The 18,969-nt window shown below is 38.4% G+C and overlaps 1 protein-coding gene across 4 annotated transcripts in view; it reads left to right on the forward strand.

Moving 5' to 3' along the window:
• NPAS3 (neuronal PAS domain protein 3) overlaps positions 1 to 18,969 on the forward strand; it is a 617,745-nt gene that overhangs the window by 85,743 nt on the left and 513,033 nt on the right. For 2 of the 4 annotated variants that reach the window (XM_069858438.1, XM_069858441.1), the window contains exon 2: positions 2,635 to 2,724. The exons of the other annotated variants lie outside the window; for them this stretch is intronic. In XM_069858438.1, coding sequence (XP_069714539.1) covers positions 2,635 to 2,724 — 90 coding nt within the window. The remainder of the gene's footprint in view (positions 1 to 2,634; positions 2,725 to 18,969) is intronic. 4 annotated transcript variants of the gene reach the window in all.

Genomic DNA, 18,969 nt, shown 5'->3' on the forward strand with positions numbered 1-18,969 from the left:
CCCTCCATGCCCCTGCTCCCCACCCTCCAAAAAAAAAAAAATATTGTAACCTCTTACCCATCTTTGTGGCACCTAATTCTGGCTAGATGTAAATTAGGATTGTCTTTCATGGTCCAAAACTCTGACCTGAGCTTGAATCACAGAGTAGCTGATGTTGGAAGGAACATCTTGTCTAGTCTCTTTGTGTTCCAGAAGCAGGGTTGCCAGGACGTCTCTATAAGTGGAAACTCCACAAAATCCCAGAGTAACCTATTACAGTGCTCCATCAACTTTTGAATAAAAAAAGGGTTGCCTGCTGTTCAGATGGAACCTTCTGTGTTTCAGTTTCTGTCATCCATTTGAAAAAAAAGAGCAAGAACTGCACCTATCATAACAACTACAACAAACAAAAGCTAGCTGACAGGTATTCTATACTAGCTTGGTGCAGCAAATACTTACTTAGGACCTATTTCATCACAAGTGTGATCAAACTCACGTCTTCCACTTCCCTAAAGTATGCCATACCTACTTCAGAATAAAGGTTTTCTGGAGTGAGCCATATTCTACTCCACTTGTTTAACTACTCAAGTAATAGCAATAATCAGTATTACTATTCAAGGCTCATTTGGCCAGAGAACCCATGGAAGAAAGAGCATAATTCTGAAGCCCCATGATGAGGGCACTCATCTGGGAAGTATTCTGAAAGGTTTTGCAAGGACTGCTTATGCATTTTTTAATGACTCTCAATATAACAGGTTCCCACTGGCTCGCTTTCATTCATCCAGTGAATCCTGTTTCTTATATTTTTTTTCCCAAAGAAACCCCCATGTCTCTCACTTTAGAGTAGTTGTTATTAAGCAGTCTGCGGCAATCTTTGGAGCTGGGGGAGATATGCATTTGAGCCTCCTCTAGCTGAAAGGCATGGAGAGCCTAGTTCTCCTGTGTCCTTGCTGAAGCCCTACAAAAACATGCATTTCTTCTTGTCTTGCATCAAAAAAACTTAAAGGTGTAGCATGAGTCAGCTAATGTGATGGTGTACTGAAGATTTTGAGGCTTGAATTCACTTTGATACAGGTATTTCTGGGTGACTCAAAGTGAAGAAACTCTTTTCTTCTGTAGTTTTTCTTTTCTACCTGGAAAGGGTATCTACCCTGCACATAGCACTGGTGTTGCAAATCTGATTTTAAGCAATAGTTTGCTTTCCTCGTTCACTGTGTGTGGTGCTCAGGCATCTAATTTGAGGGCCCTGGGTATCACGATAAATAACTCTCTGGTGATGCCTTAATTGGTGAATACAGGAATATCCTAGGATTTGGAAGTGTTTGGTCTATCCTTCATCATGTAGCTGTTTCCTCCCTCCTCCATTTGGGTTGCCACGGGCTGACAACAGTGCCAAGGCATGCTCAGACCAGGTTTTCAATTTAAATGAGCAAGGTACCAGGGTCTGTTAAGACATGAAATGGTGTGCGCTTGACTGTCTGTGTAAGCGCAATCTTATTGAGGAAGGCCTTCGGTTTCCAGAGTATTTTCCTGTAAAGCTTGTTGATGGGTAATGATAATGTTTTTTTTTCTAAAACCCCCAGTCACAAATTGCTATTAAAACAAATATGTGTTTCTAAAAAAATAAGACTAGCTTAGAGCTATATAGACATAATACTGTAAAAATAATAATAATAAAAATAATCCTATATTGACAAGAGTGTTTATTTAAAAAAAATCACAGCCTAAAATTCTACATTGGAAAAATTTGTAAAATTTCTCAAATAATTTATACCTACTCTAGTGAGCTACCATTATGTTTAAAGGGAAAAAAGATATTATTTTGTAGAAGACACAAAAGCATCTAAAATCTGTTTTTATTCCTCCAGAGAAGAGGGAGGGGGAAAAAAAAGAAAATTGGTGGCTACTGTTTTGTGTGCAATTCTCAGGTATATTTTAAAAACAACATTGAATTTTTATAGCCAAATTATATTTTCTGCTAATAGGGAGTTGGGGAAAGATGAATAATAGAATGATTGACAAATCTTTTAGGGCCTGATTTTACAAGATGCTGCGCCCTGCCTGATTGGTGCCAATCACTTTCATTTTCTTTCAGTCGATCCGAGAACATATGGCATTATTCAGATGGTGCTGAGCACCTTCAATCACAATCCTCATAATGCCACAACATCCTCATTCTGTGCAAATGTGAGAATTGCTGTTGACACTTTGAATTGGAGGGTTATTTGGTCTTTGTCTGGACAAACTCTCAGCTGATATAAATGGATGTTCTGCCTGAGGAAGGATTGCAACAGTAAACAATAAAAAATCAATTTTGTAAGCACTATTGTATATGCTTAAACTATGTGAAATATAATTTTGGGTCGTAAAATTCTTTACCTCTTCCACTTTTATTTGATGGGGAGGGGGTGGGGGCGGGAATACAATTCATGTGGAGAACTGAAGTTTAGTTTACTCTCAGTGCAAATTTTGAAAAGTGGAAACTCTGGATGTTACGTGCACAAAGCAGTTGATTTAAAGAGACCAGAAAAGTGTTTAATTTAAAAATAAAACTAAAAAAAACAATAATCAATTTCAACATACTGATTTGTCCTGCATTACAGTTACCTGTAGAGAACCTCTAGTCATGTCTATCTGTTTTTGATGCCTCTACAGAATAACTGTCCAGCATCCTCTGCCCAACCAATCAGAATGTAGGAAAATCTACCGATATGACGGAATCTACTGTGAATCTACCTACCAGAAGTATGTTGAAATCTGTGTGAGTCTTGCCTCTAGCTCGTGCATTTAGTGCTCGTGCTCTCCTGCTATTCAGAAAGTACACGTGTTAAAACCATACACTTCTACTTGTGTGCAAAACCTCTACAGCAGGGACAGTAATATGTTTAATTCTTTGGGATTGTGCTCTAAAAGCTAAAAAGCAAAGAAAAAACCCTATGACTTTACTAAATCTCTTAGATGTGCTTCCATACAGTGCTATAAACAAGAATGTATATGCTAGAATATCTAGGTAAAATGTATTGCACAGGTGCTTCACTTCTTAGGGATTTGAAAGGTGTGTTATGTATAAATTAGCTGTCACTTTTTTTCAGTTGTGTAATGGAATGATGAGTTGTAATTTGCATAATCCTTTAAGAAGTCAAATTATACTGTCATGTAGCAGACTTAACATGCTAGCTAGGATTTCATAGCTGTGCTGCTAATTAGTATGTACCTTACAGGACAGTTAAATTGAAGTTGAGTCCTCTTGCTTTGCAGTCATTTGCCTTTGTCCATTGCCCTAACAGAGCCCGTTTTTGTGCGTAACTCAAGATCATTACTGGTGCTTCTGACAAAAGTGCTGTTGTTGTGGGCAGGCAAATGCAACATGCTTGACTTCTGTTACTTTTGCAGTCAGTGAAGTATCTGTTTTATTGTAGTAAGGATTTAATAATCTGTTGAAAAGTATATATTTAACAGGTATATTTTAGATGGTTTTGTATTAATATATTGCAAATGTATTATGATTTTCCTATTGTTGGATTTTGAAACTGCTTTCTGTCACTTAGTGTTTACTTTTCACACTCCAACTGTTTTCTTGTTATCATTATAATCTTGTTTATAACAGATTTAGTTTAAAAAAACCCTCTTAACTTCTAAAAATCAATTGTACTTGCTTTGCAACAAAATGTTTTTTTTGTGACAAAGCAGTCATGCTCATTATAATTTTTTAGCTATTCTCTCGTCCACTCTCTTTATTCCATAACCTGCTATTTGTTTCCTGAATCTTTTCGTTTAGTAATAGGTACAATAGAAGCTGTTGCTTCAGTGTAAATGAAGAGTATCACTTTGATTCACAGAAATGAGAGGAAAAGAAAAATCTAGATTTATTAATTTAATCACAGCATTGATGTAACTTGGTGGGACAAAACAAAAATCTGACCCCTTGCTTATCTTTTTTTCTGGATAGCTACTTTTGATGTGAGATATGATTTATTCCTGACATTATGCTGCCTTATAAGTATTTCTTGTGGTTTTTTGAGGGTTTTTTGGTTGTGGGTGTTTTTTTTGTTGGTTTTTTTTTTTTTTTTTTTTACTTTTGAAAATTTTCCCTTTATCTCTCTAAATAACGTCAGTGACCAGGGTAACGGAAGTACTCTAGATCTAGCATGGTTTTAAATGACACTGTAGAACATAACTTCAGCAGTTTCACTTTTCCTGTAACTTCAGTTCAGTAAGCATAAAAATGTGTTCATTTGTTGAAACATTTGGAGCAGATTTGTTGTGCACTATTTATATCAGTTTTTAGAACAACTTCAAGATTTTGAAACTTTGTGGAAATAAGAAAACTTGGCACTGTTTGTCATGAGTTTTTAAATACAGTGATGGCTTCACTCTGAATACTGCAAAATAGTTTATTATCTTAATTTTTGAAGTTAATGAGAATTTATAGCCAGCCTAGTTAAAAACAGCTAGCTGTACTCACCACAAAATGGAATAGTAGGTGTTCACTTATAAGTGGTTATAGAATCACAAATAGGCATTGGTCAAATAGCTTTTTAAAAAAACCCGCAAAATCCAAAAATCAGACTGATAACAAAACAGTGTTGATTTTGACATCTGTTTTGTCATATCTGAAATGTGAATTTTAAGGTAGTAGAGCCAAGTTCAACTCACTTGTAAAAAAGCATGTATCAGTCTGGAAAAATAACAGTGAGGTCTTTTCTACAGAAAATATAGAGTGTTTTTTTTATTAGTGATTTTTTTTTTCCTTTGGTACTTCATCCACGCTATTTAAGTTCTTCTAGGTATTCTTTCTGTCTTCTTCTTAGTGAATGTTTTTGGTACTTTTTCCAACGATATAGCAAAAAGTTATTGAAAATTTCTTACCAGTCAAGACCAAAAAATATCAAGGTATTTTCAAGACTTTCAAAGCTAATACTTCAGTACTACAAGATGTGAACATTTAGTACTAGATTTTCATGTGTATCTCTTATGCAGGCTCAGCCCCTCCCCAATTAGATTGGAAAAGGGAGAATGGATGTAAAAAGGCCACTGGTGGTCAACAGAAAGTACCCTCCTTCTCCCTGTAGGATAATTTCTGGGCTGGACACAAAAGAGAGAACTATTTATTCTGAGATTTAAAGGAATTTTAAGGTCTGGACATACGGAGTAGGTCAGGATACATAATCGTGGATTTGGGAGCTTGACTGTTTTTCCTCCAACCAATATTAAAATTAAAACTGGTATTATGTAGAAAACCTACTCCTGGATTTATGCTTACACATGTACCTACTAAGGGTATTTTATGTAAAGCTACTTAGCAGTTGAAATCAAGATATTCTGATCCTTACTGTAAAAATTTGAAAGAATCATATCATGGCCTTCTGCTTTGAAAATGTGTCTTGGGAAACATTTGGAGAAGTAACCTTTATAGTTATATCTCAATGCTAATACATACTGGAAATAATAGGGAAATTAAAACTTTTTGCAACACCAGTTCCTGAGGAACTGGACTAAGGATTACATTAGCTAATACATAAACTAGGCAAAATAGTAAATACTTTAGTACAGAGATCTTTAAGCTATTTATGATCCTCTTGCAACTGAGTCTCATAGCTGCTGCTGGATGTCCTGCTCAGAACAGAGTGAAACACACAGTTTCAAAAGCTGCTGGCAATAGTTTGGTTTTTTTTTTCCCCTGCCTCCCTCCAGTGTCTTTCACCGTGGTTGTCACAGGTCTGTGCTGTTTTAGGTGGCTGAGTATGTGAATATGCTTTTTTAAAAGCTCTAAAGTAAGCCTGAAAATAATTACAAATTGTTTCTATGTTCACTAGTGGTAGAGACTAGCACAGAAAGTATTCTTAAAAGATTTTATAGTTGTGGGTTTTTTTTGAAGTAGGTGACATATATTGAGGTAAAAAGGGAGCCCTGTCGGTTACTGGTCTGGAATATGGGTGTCCATCAACTCTTGAATATTCCCCCTTTTCTTTTCCAGTCCTTACACTTGTAGTCCAGGAATGTCCAGGCTGATCTTTTGTGATGTCAAACAAAATTGAAAACAAAAAGAAATATTTCATATTCAGTTCCAGCTACTTCTCTATAACCAAACTGCCAAGATTTTTCCCTCTTACCCAGGTTGAAAATCCTTTCTTCTGCTTGCTCATACATCTATGGTTTGCAAGGTTGGTCACCTTTATTGTCAAACAGTGAACAAAGCCTGGGTAGAAGATCTCCGGAGATAGCCTGAAAGGAGTACAGCTCCCTGCCCATGCTTGAGTTTTATTATTGCTAAATTACAAGAGGTAATGGTGTGTCAATAATAGGGTTTGGTTTTTCCTTGTCTGTGTGAAGTCTGTGTTGTGTACAAGCAGAAGATATTTCTTTTCCTCAGCATAGAAGTTATTCTGTTCATAAAGTGGCCCTTGAGAGTGTCACCTGGGTTGTGAGGGAAAATTCTCAGCATGGTGGCTGTTGTGTGCTATCTTCAAAGCAAGGGTGGAAGAATCATCTATTCCTGTCTGTATTAAGCAGACTTAAAAGTTGTACTCTTCAGGAGTATAGAGAATAGGGAAAATTTCTACAGCAAGGTACTTCTTCTGAAATCAAGAACATGGAATAAATATAGATTATTTTTACATAAATCCCAGAAATACAGTTGTAATGTTATTATCTCTTTTTCCTTCATTTCTCCGCAAGTTAGTGAACTGAGTGCAGGACAGAATTCTCACTGAGTTCAGTCTAAGAAGTGGAGCTGTTTGTCCTGGAAGGTGTAGCTTGGTCATATACACGTTATCATCCTGAGCCTGTACATGCTCAAAACTTCCAAACTTAACAGACCAAAATAAGGTCCCCTCAGACTATACGTTGACTCAAAACCATAAATATTTGTACAACTAAGGAAAGGAGGCAGAAGGCTAAGCCATTCCTGTCATCCTCTGAGGCTTAAATTAATATTTGTTTATTCATAAAATGGATTTAAAAAAGCACCAGAAATGCTTTGTATGCCCAAGAAATTTCACGCCCCTAGCAGACAACACAACTGAGAACATTATAAACCTTTTAATGGGCCAAATAGCTCTCCAAAGGTTTCTAGTGAGGGAATTCAACCAGCAGAACATAGGAAGGTGAAGGATTTATTTGTGTTGTTGAAGTGGTCTGCAGGGCTTATCACCACCTTAATGTGGACAAAGCAGTGAAAGACCTGCAGAGGAGGGAGGAGCTAATAGTTCCAAATGGAGATTCACAACTTTGTGCAAGTGGGTTAAAAACCTCTGCAGATTCAGGTCAGGGTAGTCATTTAAGCAGCAAATAGAAGTTGATAATGACCGAGTATCTTTTTTCATCTTTGTTCCTTAGGGGTGGTGTTGCAGATAAATTTACTTACATCTGACGCTTTTCAGATGTTTTATTTGTATCCTGACTTATCTGATATAGCTGAGAAAAAGATAACAGTAGTCTGAAACAGGAAACCCATGTAATATAGGACAACAGGGCTCTTATTCAATCTAATGCTGTAGGATACCTGAGCTTTTTGCCAAGACTGACTTGAGTATCCCATGTTTAGGGCTTAAAATAAGAGAGAACATATCGATGAAGTTACTGTTTAGTTTGATCTACCCCATCAAACAGGGAGGAAATATTGAAAACTAATAAACTAATTCATTCTGTATCAGCAAATAGCAGAGACGTCATTGCTATCTCATATAACAGGCCTTTTAATATAAATTATCTAATTATTACAGTGTGAGGCTACCTGGAAAAACTTTATCCTTGATAGAGTTGCCTACATCTGCTTTCACCTTTGTGTGGCTTTGAGCATATCTGTGGGGTTCCCTGTGCTGAACTGTTCAAGATGTCTTCTGCAGGAAGAAAAAAAAAGATGAGTCTTTAAGCTAAAGTTTAAAATACATCCAAAAGTAAGCCAACATCTCCTTATATATAAGATATGAGAGTGGGCTTTCTCTGGATAAGAAATGAGATTAGCTGTACCACTTTAAAATGATTAATAATCACTGACTAGCATTAAGTTGAACATCTAATTCTTGGCTGATTGGAGCATTTGAGAGAACAGCACTCAAAAAAATATAATTTTTCAATAACAGAAATTTTGTCATACTTATATTTCTATTATGACACCATTAGATGTTGCACTGGCTTTAAAATTTTACTTTGAGATTACTGGAATGTCTCCTGAATAGAGAACAGGTGAATGTATAGATATTACCTGAAAATTTTCTTCAACTGAATAATAAAAAGCCATATTTAGATTTACAAAATCCTGTGCATTTTATAGTCCAATACAAATTCTGAAGATTCACTTAAGCTCTGGACTATCTAATTGTAATATCTATTCTGAGTTAAATGCTGAAGTGAATTTGGTATTGGTCAATTGACCAATTAGGCCATTACATTTTGCTGTCGTGCACTCAAACCATGTTAAACTGTCTGGGTCTTCAGGTCCCTTATCCACACCCTTTCAACAGGATATTAGTCACGGTCTCCTAATTCCCTGTTAAGAGAGGCTTTATGATATTCTACAAAAATTGGTTTTGCATTTTGTTCTCATTTCAGATGTGAAGGATTCTTTTTGTGTTTTGTGTTTGTTTTGTGTGGGTGGTGTTTGTTTGGGTTTCTTTTTTGGTAGTCCCCCCCAGCTCCCCTCACCCCTCAGGCCCGAGTCATGTTACTGGTTTCAGAAATGGAGAAATCAATTCATATTATCTGTGACTGAGCTACTCTGTGTGTTCAGCAAGGTTTCAGTTTTCCCATGCTCTTTCAGTAACTTGCTGCTTTGCAGTAATACAGAACTGCTAATACCAAGTATATCCAAAATATTACTTGGGTTAGTGAGCAAGTTGACAAGTTCATTTGGCTTACTAACAGTTTATACAATTGTTCCACAACTTGAGCGAAGGTGGTGAAGGGACATAATTATCCTCCAAATATAAGGAGTTAGCCAAATACCTTCCTTTAAAGCTCAAATTAAGTGCTATGGGTTGCAGTAACAAAGCTATCCTAGAGAATTTTAGATGTGGTTTTGAAAAGTAGAGTTGCAATGCTTTGCATCTTTTGATTTTAAAAGATCTATATGGGGCAGTAACCATTTTGTAACTTCTGCTTCTTTTTAGAAGAAAAATGCTGAATATAAGAACTTCAGGTGAAAGAAAATCCTGCCTTTTTTCAGATGAATTGTACTTACTGTTTAGTTAAAGTATTGTTATTATATTTAGTTTGAATTTTTCTAACTTTCATGTAGCAGAAATATACCAAACCCAGCATAAAGAAGCTGAAAAGTCCTCCTTTAATATTCATAATACCCCTCACCTTCCTTCCCCCAGCCCCTCCCCTTTAGATACTTGTAGACAGTAACTCAGTGATCATTTATCCTCCTCTTTGACACAGGTTTCTCATTCTTAGCAAGGGAAGTTGAATGAGAATTTGAACACTGCTTGTATGTGTTTGATGAAGGGTTCTTAGTTTGAATACTGGTATAGTCCATTAGTTGTTCCTGTGGTAGTGCTCAGGGATCACAGATAGAGACTAGAACTGTGTTGTTACATGCTGTTTGAAATAGAAAGATTTTCTGTCTCAACATCTGTAGTGATTTATATAATCCTTTCCTATTGCTACTCTGTGTTCACTTCCTTATACATCCAAGGATCTTTTTTGCTGCTCAAGTCAGGGTATTGCACTGTAGGCTAATATTAATTTGGTTATCCACCATCATCCATATGCTTCTTCCTAGGTTATTATATTGTCTTTGTTTGGAATCTGTGCTCTTACTGACTAGATAGACAGCTTTGTGCTCAGCTGTGTTAAAACACATCTTATTCAGGTGAGCCCAGACTGCCATGCAATCTGTGGAACTGACAACTCCCTGGTATTTACCATTTTATTATCCTTTGTGTCATCTGCAAATTTTACTGGGAAGGATTTTATGTTTTCTTTCACATCACTGATTTATTCTCCTTCACAGGTACTCTGTAGGGAATAAAGGGCTCAAGGAGTTCTTTCCCTGCACAGAGTACTTGGGGTAGACTTAATCCATATTTCAGAGCTGCTGGTCATAATGGCCGGGAGCAGATTAGGGCTGCCGGCACTGATAAGTTGCAACCAAATAGGGGCAGTGAGTCATGAGCACACTCTCTTTACTTGCAGCAGTATGAGATGGCTGCGGCCTTTCTTTAAAGTAGTGTGAGGCTTGCTTTGCACAGTGATGCTGTTGAAATACAGAAGACAATTCTCCATTGAAACATTTGTGTGTCTGTAGTGATGGCTTGCTAGTGAATTCTAGCCTCACGTATCCCAGCCTCCCCCCCCCCCCCCCCCTTTTTTTTTGGAAATTCAGAAATATTTCACATTATTTCTCTTCCTAAATGAATTAATTTTAATTTCACTTCCAAATGATGCTTTTATTTAGAACTATTTCTATGGCAAAACTGTTATCACCATCATAAAGGAATTTTAGCAGACTCTGTACTCAATTTAAAGTATTTATACTGATTTGCTTTCCCTTTAAGACAAATACTGCTGCAGTTAAAACATGGGAATATTTAGCAAAGTCTGCATCACCTCAAACTGGCATACAGAAGACAAGACTTGCGTTACCTTCTGTAAATTTTTTTTTTATTGTACAACATTTTTGGCAGATGTTTATGGTTCTTAAGTTCCATTTTGATATAGAAATATGTCCGTATATGCACATACCTACACACACACACTTTTGAAAAGAAAGAAAATACAATAATTCTAGGGAAAAAGACAATGGAAGAGTAAAGCATATTTCTTCCAGACTGCAATAGGAAGGTGACCATTATTAATTTATCTAAGTTTTAGGTATAAAACAGGTCTGTTAGTGTTTAAAAAACACCACCACCACAATATCATATCAGCCACAGATTATATAATTAGGGTTTGCCCTTAGTTTCTAGTAAATAGGGAGTGAAGTTCTCAAAAATGCCAAACAAAAATTCTGATCAACAAGAAGGAGTGGCACAGTCTATCACATTTCAAAGTTTTCTCCTCATTGAGCAACAGGAGACTCATGAAAGTAGATACCTTTTCCTGTTATAGTTGCATTGAACTATGTCTTACAGTTTCATAAAATGTTGGGTCTGTGCCATCTTTGAGATTGCAGACTGTGATGCAGAGTAGTTTAAGATGCTGTATCATGTACCATTTAATCAGGCTGCACTATTTAGAGTATGTGTTGTGTACTGGGAATAATTTGTGTGTAAAGTCTTTCCAGCTGCATCTGTATAAAAGGTGAAATTCCCCTACCTCTGCACAAAAGTCAGTTAAATGGACTGTGGGGAATGAAGCAGCAGTTGAAAGAATTAATTTCATGTAGCTGTCCATAGCTGGCTGTGATACTGCAGTGTGCTTCCTCCACAGCTGACTCCCAGCCAGGGCTCATACATGTCTTCGTGGAGTTCTTGGGCTGCTGAATTTCTGTGCATAGATCTACTGTCTCCTTGCCTAGGAGTGTCCTGTATAGTTTTCCACCCTCCTTGCTAAATTCCAGTGACTCATTTCCATGCCTAGGGAAGCAGCTCCATAGCCTCATGATGGTGGTTAACTCTAATAATAATAATACTATTATAAATATTGTTATTAATATTATTATAAGTAAGATTATTATATTATTTAACCTGATCGCCTTCTGTGACAAAGTGACCTGCCTTCTGGATGAGGGAAAGGCTGTGGATGTAGTCTTCTTGGACTTTGAGGTACCTTCCAATCCAGACTATTCTATGATTCATCTACGTAAGAGGAGGAGTCAAGGCTGGAACAACACTTTCACGCCCCCCCGCCCATATTACTACAACTGCCACAAGGAAGAAAAGATGAGTCATAGTTGTAGGTGACTCCCTGCTGAGGGGAGCAGAGGGTCCAATACGTCAAGCAGACCCTACTCATAGGGAATTCCACTGCCTCCCAGGAGCCTGGGTAAGGATCAGACGGGCCCATTCTATTCATACGTGTGTCCATGGCTGGTGTTACTGTAATGACTTCAAGTTTTTTGAAAATGGGATGGCCTACATGGCACCAGGTTTACAGGTATCAGGCTTTAAACTAGATGTGAAGGTGGCAGGGGGAAGGATTATATGCCTATGACAAGCTGCAGGAGGACTCACAATGGTTAGAAGGATGGGGTGCTGTTAAGGGCTCTCCCCCTGTTGCTCCTGGGCATGCTGGGGATGCCGCAGCACAGTTGAAGGCTTGCAGAGATGAGCAGGAGGCTCCTGAGGTAGTAGGTGCCAGCAAGGAAACTTCCACAGAACACCTTAAGGGAAATAAGGGAATTTCCACTATGAAGGTGATGCACCCAACAGGACAGCTGAAGTGCCTCTACACAAGCCCGCACAGCTTGGGCATCGGACAGGAGGAATTGGATGTTATCGTGCCGTGAGAAAGCCGTGATTTGGTTGCCATCACTGAAACTTGGTGGGGTGAATCCCATGACTGCAGTGTGTCTGTTGATAGCTACAGGCTGTTCAGAAGGGACAGACTGAGAAGGAGGGGTGGAGGTGTTGCCCTCTATATCAGGAAATTTGTAGAGTGTGAAGAGCTGTCTTTGAAGAGTAGCCATGAACTGGTTGAAAGCTTATGGGTCAGAATAGAAGATTGAGACAGCAAAAGGAACCTTGTGGTTGGTGTATACTACAGGCCACCTGACCAAGGAGAGCCTACCGATGAAGCCTTCTTCCTCCAGCTACAGGAGGCTTCATGCTCACAAGCTCTTATAGTATCGGGGGGACTTCAATCACCCTAACATATGCTGGAAAAGTAGCATGGCAAGCTTTAGGCAATCGAGGAGACCCCTAGAGTGCATTGAAGATAATTTCTTAACTCAGCTAATAGACACCCTCACCTGAAGGGATCCAGTACTGGACCTGATGATCACCAATGCAAGTGAGCTCATCAGTGATGGTGAGATCGGAGACAGCCTGGGCTGTAGTGATGATGCACAGGTGGAGTTCAAGGTCCTGAGGGATATGGGACAGGTGAGGAGTACAGTCAGGATGCTATGTTTCAGGAAAGCAGACTTCCAGCTCTTCAAAGAATTACTCAGTAGGACCCCATGGGATATGGTCCTCAGGGACAAGGGATCAGAACAGAGCTGGCAGATATTGAAGGGTGCTTTACATAAAGCACGAGAGTGCTCAGTTCCCAGGTATAGGAAATCAGGCAGGGAAGGGAAGAGAAGAGACTGGTGTGGCTGAGTCAAGACCTGCCGGTCAAACTGAAGAGCAAGAGGGAACTGCACAGGCAGTACAAGCAGGGACAGGGAACCTGGGAAGAGTATTGGGACACTGCCCAATTGTGTAGGAATGGGGTCACGAAGGCCAAGGTGCAGCTAGAGCTGAACTTGGCAAGGAAAGTGAAGACTAACAAGAAAGGCTTCCGCAGGTATGTCAACCAGAAAAGGAAGGCTAAAGAAAGTGTACCCCCACTGATTGACGAAAATGGTGACCTCATATCAACAGACGAGGAGAAGGCTGAGGTGCTCAACAACTTTTTTGCCTCAGTCTTCACTGACAACTGCTCTCCTCACCCCTCCTGGGTCAATGAACAACATGAGGAGCAGAGCTTTAAAGCCACTCCCACTGTAGGGGAGGATGAAGCTCATGACCACTTGAGGAACCTGAACATATATAAGTCTATGGGACCTGATGAGATGCATTTATAGGCAGTCTAGGCAAAGAGAAGGCAGTACAAAGATTTTTCAGGCTCCAAACTGGCTTGTGTAAAACTTCATACTTCAGAATGCCATGAGTTTGGCAGCCTGTTAGTTCCAGGGCTGTCTGGAAGCACCCCAGTGTTGCAGATGCTCCCTGCGTAAGGCTGTAAACTAGGCAGTCTGTCTCCTGTATAATCAGTGACCAGTACTGATCAATGTATTGATCATAACTGCTTTGGTACAGGTACTTTTCCTAGCAGTATTCTCTTTGCCTCAAGCATGCTGCCATGCTCTGGATTTTGAGCTCGATATTATACTAAAAAGGGCATACGCATTTGCTAACCTGGCAAGTTGATTTGAGAGGATTTTTTTATCCAGTAGGGATGAAAATTCTGGAAATATTTGGAGTGAAATACCAAGCTAAGATTAAGAGAAAAATACAAGCCAAGTAAATTTTGGTATAGCTTGGTCAGTTGGAGGTATTTAAGTGGTGTAATGTCCCACTTGGTCAAAGCTGTATCAGCAGAAACCTCTATAGCAAATGCCATTTTACTTGCAAAACCGTTCTCTTACTGATATTACTTGTTTTGCTAATAAGTGGTGATTTTCCTCTATGAGTCCAGCAGACCATTGCTGATATAGCTGATTACATGCTTAGTGCTTTGCCACAGCAGAATACCAAGATTGCTCTGTTGGCAACATGCTCCTAGTGCAGGCCTCATCTGATTTTTGCCATTTACTTTTCTTGATTTCAAAGCTCAACAAAGTAAGTCTCTTATTGTAGAATTTAAAGGTACATTAGTTGTTCCATGACTCTGTAGTAACTCATCACTGGGATAAAGAGACCCAAGAGCTTTACTGCATTTAAAAATCAATCGTATTTTTCATAATATAATTAAGTTTTTTGTCATTTAATATAGTCTTATTGTAGACTTGAATCAAGGGTGAGAAACCTAATCTTCTGAGTTGCTTCATGTATTTTCTTTTGATCTTTGTAGAATCCTGCTGATGGTGTGACTTGTGTGATTGTGACAGTGCTATCCATGTTAAGTCCTACATGGTTTAGCACTTTTGCCTTGAAGTCAAATGGTGTAAATGAAAACTTTCCAAAAGTATTCTGAGTTTTTTCACCCCCTCAAAAATCTCTCAACCAAAATTGAAGCGAAAGGCCTGGTAATCATAACCTAGTCAGGCAGAATGACTTGCTGTGGCAACTTCTAGATCTTATGCCTAGGAGAGCTTTTTATGGTTACCATAGCAGGAGGCTGCCTTGCTCCCAGCAGCAAGATTGCAGCATTACTACTTGATTACTGGTGATGGTTATGTTACATGCTGGACCCAGTGTGGCAAAGAAAGGCAGTCCTGGGGAGCATCGGGTGTGTATCCAGAGCAGGCGTCAGCATCAATGGTAACTGTGGCATTGAAATTGCTAGAAAAGGCATGGAATTCGGTAATTGTCAATAAAAGACACTACTGAGTAGCTGTGAAGTTCACTGCTGGTGGATTCATATCTTATGGGAGCACGATACTATGTAGCAGGCAAAATATTTTAAGTTTACTGAACAGGTTAAGGCAACTTCGTTTAACAGATAGAGTTTTGCCATTGTTGATGTTGGCTTATTTTTACCTCACCTCCCTAAGATTACTTGTAAGTTATAAACAGATCCTTTGTGAGATGTCAGGAGAAGAGCAAATCAAGCTCTCCAGGCTTAGGTTGTCTCCTGGAGATTAAACTGAAATGTAATTATTGACATTATGACTAAATGGAATGAAATACATTCCAGTATGTGAAAAAAATTACATTAACTTTTTTGACTTTTGTATGTTCCAAATATTTAATTTCTATTGCTTGGGTATTTTCATGCATTCCTGCAGCAATGCCTACTGCATAAGAATGAAAATAGTCCAAGCAATGAACTCTTCATTTCTTCCCATTTTACACCAGACACTATGTATTTTAGGTTGAAAACCAGGAATCTGCCTTAATTTGAGAGAGACTCTGCTTGTAGAATCTTTAGGAATTCATAGGAAAGGTGAATGAATTTTCTGATAGTTTTTGTATGAGCATTAGCTGACGCTTCAATGTGTTGGCTTGTATTAGGATAAGTGCTCTTTTCAGCAACATTTTAAGGAGGTGGAATGCTTTTCTGGGCTCCTTACCTGGGTGCTTTTTAAAAGGTAGTTAGCACTGGCCATATAGCGTTTTTAAGCATCTAAGTACAAGGATTTGGTGGAATGGCAGCAATATCTCATGTTTGCAAGTGGTTGTCGTTTTCTTTTACTTGCTACTGAAGAACACCAGAGTCCTGGTGTGTGTGGTCACATTCCTGTCTGCCTATGAACACTCTATCCATGTGCTGCTAGGTTGTTTGCAATAAGCTGGGGTGTAGCAGTAAATGCTTTTCAATATCAGGTTCTGCAAAGGGGAAGTAGGGCTTTACAAGGGCTCCTCTTTTCTAGGAGTTGGTGTCCTGTGTGTTTCAAGTGTGTTTTCTCTAAAGGCATGGTGTGTAAGGCGTATCTGTTTTCAGATAAATATTTGGTAAGAAGTGATTTGGTAAGATATATTAAAATTAATTTTGGTACGTAGCTTCTGCTAGATTAACATTTGTGGGTTTGTTTGTTTGGGTTTTTTTTTGTTTTGGTTTTTTTTGTTTTTTTTTTTTTCCTTTTCCAAGTGCTAAGTGTGCTAACTTTTAACATTTTCCGTGTGGTAACTAAGACTAGTTTGTAAATCTCAAAGTAAATCAATAAGTGCTTACTGATGGTCATCATACTCCTCTTATTTGTATCCACAGTACCATGTTTGTGGCTTTGTGGGCTGGCTTGGTCTGATGACAATTATGTGTAGATATTTTTGATTGACAGATAACTAAATTCAGCTTGATGGATGACCAAATCTAATATATGCAAATATCAGCCCTTTATTGTTCTGTTTGAGCAAAATTTTACATCTGAATTAGAACGAAAAACATAGTTTGAGTTGATATTGGTGTTGCATATTGCATAAAAGTAGCAAGATGACGTCAGAACAGAAAATTATTATATTTTGGGCCAAATGCAGCATATATATAACTATAAACAGGAAATTAGTGTTTCCCCTCCCCTGCATATGTTTTGATACTGAAGCTCTCCCCAACTCTAACTCATATTCCCATTTATGAATTACTATCCCCATAGCTTCCTCTGTCCCTGCTTGTGCTCACTGTTCTTTAACATCCAGCCCTAGAAAGATTGGTACATGGCTTGTTATCACAGGCACACCAGCATTCTGCAGAGCTGTCAGGAGTGCTTGGATAGGTAGTTCAGTGCGTGTTACTGGTTTTAATGTGCCCATCACTTCCAACAATATTTCCTCTGGCTTGAGACTTGTATTTGGAAGAGCACAGTATACATTCCAGATGGCATAGCAAGCAGCATCTGCCAGGGAAAAGCAGGTAAATATAATGAAGCAGAGAGGTAATTCGGGAACTGTACTGTGTAATTTGATTATGGCTTCAGATGCAAGGGACAAAAAATACTAGTTAAAACATGAATACTGGTGTTACGATATTTATTATACGGTAGTAAACAATCCACTCAGTAAACATACGAAAATTTAGATCAGAGCTGTAATTTACCACACTGGTGAAGAAAAATGTTGTGGTAGAATGAACTGTCATGCTGTTGCTTACAGATTTTTTTTGTCATGTGACTTTTTCAATGATGTGTTTGAAAGAAGATTTAAAATATGAAAATCATGCTGTTTTTTAATCCTTATTTTAGTTAGATAAAAATCCTTGATTTGTATGTGAGTGAGAATTTTCTGAAAATGTGTTCTACTATGTGATATCAATTTTTAAGTGAGATGCAATTTTTAGAAGTGAGCTGTGCATGAGTGTGTTTTCTCTAAGCCTTTTTTTCAACCACCTTCCCCAAGTACCCACATTCTTTCAAGAACTGTTAAGAAAAAAAGTCTGGATACCTTGAATAATTATTTTTGTCATTTAAAGCCTTTTATGGCCTTAGAACGCAAGAAGCTACTTTCTAGCTCACTAGTATTTCTTGAAAATAAAAAGTTTTGACAAAATTGACCAAAATTCTATTTTCTCCCAAACTACTGGTCACACTTCAGATTTTCAGTTCCTACCAGAATAATCAGATGCTTTTTTTCAGAACTTTTTTTCCCCCAATTGTCAGAGGAACATTGGATTTAATATAAATTCAATAATATCTATCTCCTTGAGACTTCCTTAGACAGTAGCTGTTATTATGTTTAACTGTTTCAGTTGCCACAACACTGATCTCTCATTTGCCTCATGTAGTCACTAACTCCTGGATGCAGAAAATCTTGTCTAATTTGAACAGTAGTATTTTACCACAGACTCTCTCTTTTCTTGCCTGTATGTCATAATACAGTGTAAAATAAGTTTATATAAATTATCTATAACATATGGAATAAAGAATATTTGTAACAGAGGGAAGTTCACTTCATAATTTAGAAATTCAGTGTAAATACCTAGTTATTTAGGATGATTACCCTCTGGATATGTGGCTTGTATGAGGGGGAATAAGGGTGGACCACCATATGAGTCTGTAGCTTGCCCTAAGTAGCTAATTGCATCCAAAACCAGGTATGGGTTTGGTTGTCACACCAATGTCTGTGTGTATATATTCAGGGACACATAAACACATACAACAGGAAAGTTAAATTATTCCCATTTGATTCAGAGCATGGCTATAAGACGATTACTTGGAACAGTAGAAAACAAAGCATATGTTAACACAGAGTCTTTAAAATTATAGTGTCAGAGACAATCATTGCTCTGGGACTCGGGAGGGGTGCATGGATAACATGCTTACTGAGACAAATGAAACTTGTGCAAGGTGCGGGAGCCGGGTCCCTGGCTAGCTGAAAGTCGGCTGAGGCAGAAGAAATGTGACTGAAGAGGATAGCACAAGCGTGGTGAGGGGAAAGAGGTGTTTGTGAAGAGGAGAGCCTTGTGGTCCTCGAAGGGTACTTATCAAAGCTGAAACAATTCTCATGAGTGATGGGGAAGCAGGAGAGCCAGATTGTTGTGTAAAGCTTTGTGTTCTGGTAAGAGCAAAGGGGATGTGTTTTTGGAACTCGTGGAAAAATCTGTATAACTTTTCCTTCAACTTTTACATATACTGGAAGGGGTGATGTTGAAACCACAGGGGTTAGAGCCTTTGCTCCTGCTCCTGACAGCTGGAGAACAAGGCCAGCATTGTCTTGCAGGAATAAAGTAGGCTATTGTGGAGGGGGAACCAGGAAAGCCCATGCCTAATCATTGTGCCAGAGAAATCATGAAAGACAGAGATAC

Source organism: Phaenicophaeus curvirostris, chromosome 5 (genome assembly GCF_032191515.1).
Source record: "Phaenicophaeus curvirostris isolate KB17595 chromosome 5, BPBGC_Pcur_1.0, whole genome shotgun sequence".
NCBI lineage: Eukaryota > Metazoa > Chordata > Aves > Cuculiformes > Cuculidae > Phaenicophaeus > Phaenicophaeus curvirostris.